The 8,094-nt window shown below is 30.6% G+C and overlaps 1 protein-coding gene across 2 annotated transcripts in view; it reads left to right on the top strand.

The window, feature by feature from the left end:
- The window catches only part of LOC107462331 (uncharacterized), a 1,238-nt gene extending 994 nt beyond the window's left edge, over positions 1–244 (top strand). The window contains exon 2 of one of the 2 annotated variants that reach the window (XM_052252535.1): positions 165–244. In XM_052252535.1, coding sequence (XP_052108495.1) covers positions 165–227 — 63 coding nt within the window. In that variant the 3' untranslated portion in view covers positions 228–244. The remainder of the gene's footprint in view (positions 1–164) is intronic. The other variant, XM_052252536.1, reaches the window with a different exon arrangement.
- Positions 245–8,094: the final 7,850 nt, after the last annotated feature.

The raw sequence follows: 8,094 nt of genomic DNA, 5'->3' as shown, positions 1-8,094 counted from the left end.
GTATTTTCGGTCAATGTTCTAAGTACAATGTTGTTGGTTTCCTTGGAAAGTCTTCAACTGTATAAAAATTTTGATTTGATCTCACTATCACAGCTAGATTCATGGATGTACATTTATCAAGTTATCATGTTTATGTACCTAAGAAAGAGTTTCTTTTTTCTTAGTGCAGTTTTGTCAATTTGTCTGCAAAGTTTAGCAGAGAAAGAGAGGAGGTACTTCTGCAATGAGAGATAAGCTTTCATCATTGTTTTGGTATATGGCCCATTTTTCCATGATGTTGATAGGGCAATAATTGAGACAATTTTCTTATTGAGAAGAATTCCATTAAGTCTATTTTATATGTAAATAGTTTTCTAATATATACAACTTTTCCAAATAACTCATAACAGGGGATGGCTGTGGAATGACTTGTTTGCAAGAATTATTCAAACTAATTGTAGAAATAATATCTATGTATATTTTAATATAAAATTAGGAATCCTTTAACAAAAAATATTGTTTTGATATACAATTTTTACACATTATAGTTTATACTAACACTTATTTGTTCATTTCTTTTTAAGACTTTACAAAATATTCATTGTAATGTTTTAAATTAGATCAGAAGATAATCAAGGTCAATATTTTAAGTTAAAAAAATGGTTAGTATTGTTTTAAATAAAAGACAAAAATAAAAATATTAATTATTTAACATTTTTCTTAAATTAGATTAGATGTTAATAAATATTCCACTTTTATTTAATGTTTAAAAAGCACTCCTCATAAGAATCTTGATTTGTTTAATCTTGGTGCAATAACATACTTTTTCTTTCTATCTTCCAATTATTTAGTTACTCTTCCCATAATAATTGAACATTACAATGTAATTGGCTTATAGTAGTGTGGTTGACAAGGAGTTTTCTAAACCAACCAAAATTAGTAAAATAATCTTATATTTAGTGAATTACAAGAAAGTGTGGGCCTAATTGATAGAGACAAGAAGAGAAAAAGGGCCACCAAGTAATTATTTAATTTATACACACTTGAGTGGGGGTACCACTTTTCTAGCATAGTAGTGTTTGTATTAGCAAAAAAGTTAATTAAGACCAATGGCAATGGAATCACACTTTAATCAAAGATGAAGAAAAGTAACCAATGGGGGTTGGGATCACCTATACACACCACTTTCCATCCACTCATGCAGCTCCACTGCCCAATGGCCGAATGGGGCCTCAACTCTCAAGTCTCAATGGTCAATGCTTTAGGCAATAACTGATTTTTAGAACATGTGACGCATTATAAATTTAGGGTGTAACTAATTTATACACTAAGGACGTATATTAAAATCATAAAGTGTAAGTATAATACTCATATTATATTAATCCTAAAATTACTCATTTACATAAATAATATTATCATATTTTTTTATTTTTTAAATTTATTAACACTCAGAATAAAAAACTAAAGAACACTTCTAAATTTTCATAACACATTTTTTATTATTTAAAATACACAAAATACATAATACATATATGCCTTTATATAGACAATGCTTCATACTAATAATTCATAATTTTATTGGCTTTTTAATACACATATTTATTCAATTTTACTTTTAACTAAGGATGTTTATAAGCTGAATCGGGTCGAATTTAAATAGACCCGTACTAATCCTAAAAGAGTAACGAGTCTACTTTGACCCAATTCGAAGTGATTCTAAAAAAATCGGATTAAACCGAATTAACCCGATAAAACATTAGTATATACAAATTTGTAAATTTTATATATTAAAATAATAAAATTTTATTTTTAAAAGATAAATTTAACAAATGTTATATCATATTTATATCAAAATAAATTATTTCAAAACAAAAATAATATCGTATAATATAAAAAATATTAATTAAATTATAACAGTATAATATAACATTACTAATTAACTCATATATATATTTTTTATTGTAAAAAGCAACTTCAGGCTGGGCCGGGTGACCCGAAGCAAAATCCGAATCCGGCCCAAAATAACACAAGGTAAAAAATGAAAACCTGAATCCGACAAAATATGTCTCGGGTCCGGGCCGAGTTTTAGACCGAGACGGGTCTTGAACACCCCTACTTTTAACTTTGACTATTCAAATAAATAACATTTACATCTTTATTAGTTGCCATCTTGTAATTTCTAGCACAACTACTATAAACATCTTAAAAATTCTTTAAATTTAGTCATCAACTTGAAGCTTCCAATGCAATTCATGATTCTTCTAATATGGAGGTGATGAGTGCAACTTGTTATATATATAGATGTTTCATGATTCTTCCAACTTGATTTGTAGACTCTAATTTTGACTATGAGAGATAAAATTTGACTTGTGATTCTTGTAGCTTCTAGTTTCATTACTTGTAATTCTTATAACTTCTAATTTCATGATAGTTTTAGTATGGTGCAAGTTGATTTAGTTTTTACTAATATTACCTCCCTTAAATCAAGTTTGTAAAATTAATCATTCCAACCATCTTTTTCAACTTATAAAATAAGTCCATCTTCAACGGCTTTGTAAATATATCTGCTACTTGTTTTCAATTGGACAGTATTCGATCACAACTTCTTTCTCATTTACCAACTCTCTGATTTTATGAACCCGAATGTCAATATTGCTTCGATCTTCCATGGAATACTGAATTTTTGCAAAGTGCAATAGCTGACTTGTTATCACAGAATGTTGTTGTTGGAGTATTTTGTTTCTCATTCAATTCCTCAAGAATTCTTCTTAACCAAACTGTTTGCATTGCACAACTTGCTGCTGCTATATATTCTACTTCTGCTGTAGATAGCGCTATTACTGATTTTTCTTCGATGACCATAAAATTGCACCAGAACCAAGATGAAATACGAATTTTGAAATACTTTTTCTTGTTTCTATATCTCCAACCCAATCACTATCAGTGTAACCGACAAGATTCACTTCATTAGTATTTTCATAAATAATACCATCACTTAAAGTTCTTTTGATATATCGAAGAATCTATTTTGTCACTTGCAAATGATTGGTACAAGGCTCCTCCATAAATCTGTTAAACAAACCAACTCCAAACATATATCTAGTCTGATCGTAATTAAGTACCTCAAACTTTCAATCAAGTTTTTATAATATATATAATTTACTGCTCTTCCTTTATCTTCTCTCAACAACTTGAACTTCTCTTTGACTGGGGTAGGAACTGATTTTGAGTGCTCCATTTAAAATTTCTTCAAAATATCATTTTTATATTTCTTCTGAGAAATAAAAATTTCATCATCTTTTTTGAACTACTTCAATATCAAGAAAGTAAGACATTAAGCCCATATTCGTAATTTCAAAGTGTTTTATCATAGCTTCTCTAAATTCTACAATTATCTTCAAATTGTTGCCAGTAAAAATTAAATCGTCAATATAAAGACACACGATCAAGATATCTCCAGATTCAATGAACTTGATATAAAGCGTATGCTCAAATGGACATCTTTTGAAACCATTCTAAGTGAAATAAGAATCAATCTTCTTGTACCATATTCTTAGTGCTTGCTTTAACCCGTACAAAGCTTTCTTTAATATGAAAACTTTATATTCTTCTCCAGAAACTTCAAATTTCTGCAGGTTTCTCAACATACACTTCTTCTTCTAAAGTGCCATTTAGAAATGCTGACATAACATCCATTTGATATATCTTCCACTTATTTTGAGTTGAGAGTAAAATAATCATACGAATAGTGTCTAATCTAGCAACAGAAACAAATACTTCAAAGCAATTGATACCTAGCTTTTGTTTGTATCCTTTAGCAACTAATCTTGCTTTGAAACGATCAATTTTACTGTTGTGTTTGTACTTAGTTTTGTAAACCCACTTTACTCCAATTGACTTTTTATCTGCAGGTAAATGTGTCAACTCCCATGTGCCATTCTTCTCAATGGCATGAATCTCCTCATTCATTGCTTTTTTCCAATTGTCGTCTCTAGAGGCTTCTTCAAAGTTCAACGGCTCACAATCTGAAAATAGACCAAAATTTATGATTTCTTCATCAGACGGATCGTTGTCATTGCCAACTTCATAATCTGCTAATCTAGCAGGTAGTCTCCGCTCTCTTTGAGGATTTTTTAGATGATTCTGGTTGTTCGATTGTGTCTGGTTGTCTTTCTTCTTCATCATCACGTGTTTGAAATTACAATCGGCTATTTTTCTGTCTTTGTGTTCCAGTCCTACATGCCTTTCTCGTCAAATGTCACGTCTCTGCTGACGATTACTTTCTTTGATTCTGGATTATACAGCTTGTATGCTTTTGAGTCTGTGCTATAATCGATAAAGATATACTTCTCGCCTTTGTCATCTAAGTTCTTCCTTAATTGATCTGGTACGTGAGCATAAGCGATACACCCAAAGACTTTGAAATGATGAATGGAAGGCCGCTTTCCATTCCAGACTTCCTCTGAAGTTTTATCACGAACAATTTTTGTTAGACACCTGTTTAAAATATGAACTATTGTTGCGACTGCTTCTGCCCAAAACTCTTTAGGCATTTGTTTTGACTTGAGCATGCATCTGACCATATCCATGATGGTTTTATTCTTTCTTTCAGCAACTCTATTTTGTTGAGGAGTATACCTAGTTGTTAGGTAGTGTTGAATTCTGTGTTGCTTAAAGTATTATGAACATACAAGATATTCTATTCTAAGGATTTTGATTTTACAACTACTTTATTTTTCGACATACGCCTTAAATTCCTTAAAGACATCACATACTTTTGATTTCTGCTTCAGAAAGTATACCCATGTAGATCTACTAAAATCAGTAATAAAAGTGATAAAATACCTGCCACTACCTTTGCTTGCAATTTCTACAGAACAGAGATCTGAATGCTCAATTTCAAGTAATCTTTTGGATCTCCATGACTTTTCTGTAGAAAGTGGATCTTGGTGCTTGTTTTTCAGTTGACAAATCTCACAAACACAATTGAAAATATGAACCCGTAGTAGATCAGAAACGAGTCTTTTTCTTGACAAGTAGTTTAGACCTGAAAAATAAAAATGTCCAAACTGCATATGCCACAACCAGTTATCATCAAGTATCACAAAACTCATGCAAGAGGGATTAACATGTTGACTTTTAGTGGAAACATTCTGTTTGAAGACATATTTGCTTTATCTATGAACCTTCCGTTGTTGTCAAACACAACGCAATATCCGCGATAAGTTATCATCTTATATCCCTTCTCAGATAATTGCCCCATACTCAGTAAATTGTAATTAAGTTCAGGAGTATAGAAAATATCAGAAATATAACTCAGAAAACCATCATTTAATCTAATTAGTATGTACCCTTTTTCTTTGATAGGAATCTTTGTACTATGACCAAACTTTAATAATAGTTTAACTGAATCATCTAATGAAAAAAAACCTCCTTTTTACCAGACTTATGATTATTACAGGCATTGTCCAAGTACCATATATTTTCATCTTTAGCACATGAATTACTTGTATAAAATAAAGTCTAAGTACTCGGATTATCATTAGTATTTTGATGCTAATTTTCTACAACGTATGCTTGATTGTCATTCACCATTTTAAATCTGCAATCTGTTGCTTTGTGTCCATACTTTTCACAATGAATGCAGTTGAAGTTGGTTCTTTCTTGATAAAAATTGCCTCAACCTCTTCCTTAGTTGGCATGTCTGAAATTTGTTCAACCTCTTCCTTGATTAGGCGGTGTAAAATTATTATAACTTCCTTGGTTGTAATTTCTGCGACCTTTTCTCTGAAACTTTTCTGACTCTACTTTAAAAATTTGAAACTACGACCTCGTCCTTCTTGTGTACGGCTTAATTTTGCAACATTGTTTAAATTCATCCGTCTTTCAAAGCTTCTTCAGTTAATTTTCCTGACTTCTCCAATATTCTGCTGATGTAGCTTTCCATAGTTTCTTTCAACTCTGCAATCGTTATGGTATTCTATCGTGGGGCTCTAGTATTGTAGTCACCACATGGTCATACTTCATCGGTACGGTGCGAAGAATTTTCTCTACCACTTTATTATCGGGCATATCTTCTCCATAGGCTCTCATCTTATTGACAAGATCTGTAACATGAGTAAAATATTACTCAACAGTTTCTAAACTAGACATCTCGTACCTTTCATATTCTCTTCTGAAAGACTGTATCTTTGCTTTCTGAGCTTTATCTACGAATTTGTATGACAGTTTCAACATGTTCCATGCTTCTTTTGTACTTTTGGCATTTGCTATTTTGCCAAACATCGTATAATCTACAACTTGATGAATTTGAGATAGCGTCAATTGATCTCTCCTTTGTTGGGCAGCATCTGCTCCTTCTTGCAAATTCGGTTCAATAAAATTTCACAAGTTCTGGGCCTTCAAATGGGTAGATATCAAAGTCTCCCAATAACTATAATCAAGTTTTCCATTTAACTTGGGACCAGACCACACAATATTAAAAGTATTTGTCATACCGATTCTATGAATAAATAACTATGTGAGAACTCTCTCACACCTCACAAACTTTCAAACACCAGGCGCTGGATTAACCAGCTCTGATACCAAATGTAAGTATAATACCCACACTATATTGGTCCCAAGATCAATCACTCACATAAATAACGCTATTATATTTTTTTATCTCTCAAACTTACTAACGCTCATAATAAAAAACCAAGGAGCACCTCTCAATTCTCATAACACATTTTTCATCGTTTGAAACACACAAAATGCATAAGGCATATGTGCTTTTATATAGACAATGCTTCGTACTAATAATTTATGATTCTACTAACTTCTTCATACACATACTTCTCTAATTTTGCTTTTAACTTTTGGCTATTCAAATAAGTAACTTTTACATTTTTATTAGTTGGTATCTTGTAATTTCTAGCACAACTACTATGAATATCTTAAAAATTCTTCAAGCTTAGTCATCAACTTAAAACTTCCAATACAATTCATGATTGTTTTAGTATAGAGGTGATGAATGTAACTTGTTATATATATAGATGTTTCATGATTCTTTCAACTTGATTTGTAACCACCAATTTTGACTAACAGATAAAGTTTGACTTGTGATTCTTGTAGCTTTTAGTTTCATCACTTATAATTTTTGTAGCTTCTAATTTCATGATAGTTCTAGTATGGTACAAGTTAATTTAATTTTTATTAACATAAAATAAATTTGTTTTATTAAAAATATAAAAAATAAATGTTTATTGTATTTATTTTGTATTTATTAAAATAAATTTTTTTATTGATAATAATTTTATTACGTGTCTTTAAAATTTTAAGATAAATATTAGTTAAATCTATAAATAATAATTAGATAGATTGGGATGGTTAAATTTATTTATCTAACATTTTTAGTACATTATATAATAATAATTTATTTTTTTGGACTTAGTCTAGCTTATAAATTAAATTTTTAGTATATTCAATATGAAAATTATTGAACAAAAAACACGAATTTTGAAACCAGGGATTTGATGGTACATAATCAATTAATACATGAAATATTAACAACATGAAACTTTTTAATTGGGAAAAACCGAAAAATGCTTTAAGAATCTCCGAGTCCTCCGACCAATTCCTGGTACAAAATATTATAGTAAACTCTTATACTAGAGACAGTATCTCTAATAATCATGTTGACATTGAACAATCAACCAACAAGAACACGTGTGAAAAGGCCCGTTCATCGAAATAAAAAGAATAAGTATACCCTTTTTTTTAAGTTTTTGAAAAAATTTAAAGATATTTGTGATATTTAATTTGTTAAAAAAAATTTAATATGCAAAATATGTTTTAATACAACAACAACAATAAAGTCTTGTCCCACTAAGTGAGGTCAGTTACATGAATCAAACGATGTCATTGTGCTCTGTCATGCATCATGTCTACAGAGAGACCGTTTACATGTAAATCTCGTTTGATTACCTCATGGATGGGTTTCTTAGGTCTTCCTTTACCTTTCGCCCCTTGTCCATCTTCCATCTCATCCATCCTCCTGACTGAATGTTCTATCGGTCTTCTTCTCACATGACCAAACCACTTGAGACGCGATTCAACCATCTTTTCCACAATGGG

The sequence above is a fragment of the Arachis duranensis genome, chromosome 8 (assembly GCF_000817695.3).
Source record: "Arachis duranensis cultivar V14167 chromosome 8, aradu.V14167.gnm2.J7QH, whole genome shotgun sequence".
Classification (NCBI taxonomy): domain Eukaryota; kingdom Viridiplantae; phylum Streptophyta; class Magnoliopsida; order Fabales; family Fabaceae; genus Arachis; species Arachis duranensis.
The sequence above is the reverse complement of the archived record's forward strand: the minus strand, read 5'-3'. Positions and strand labels throughout refer to the sequence as shown.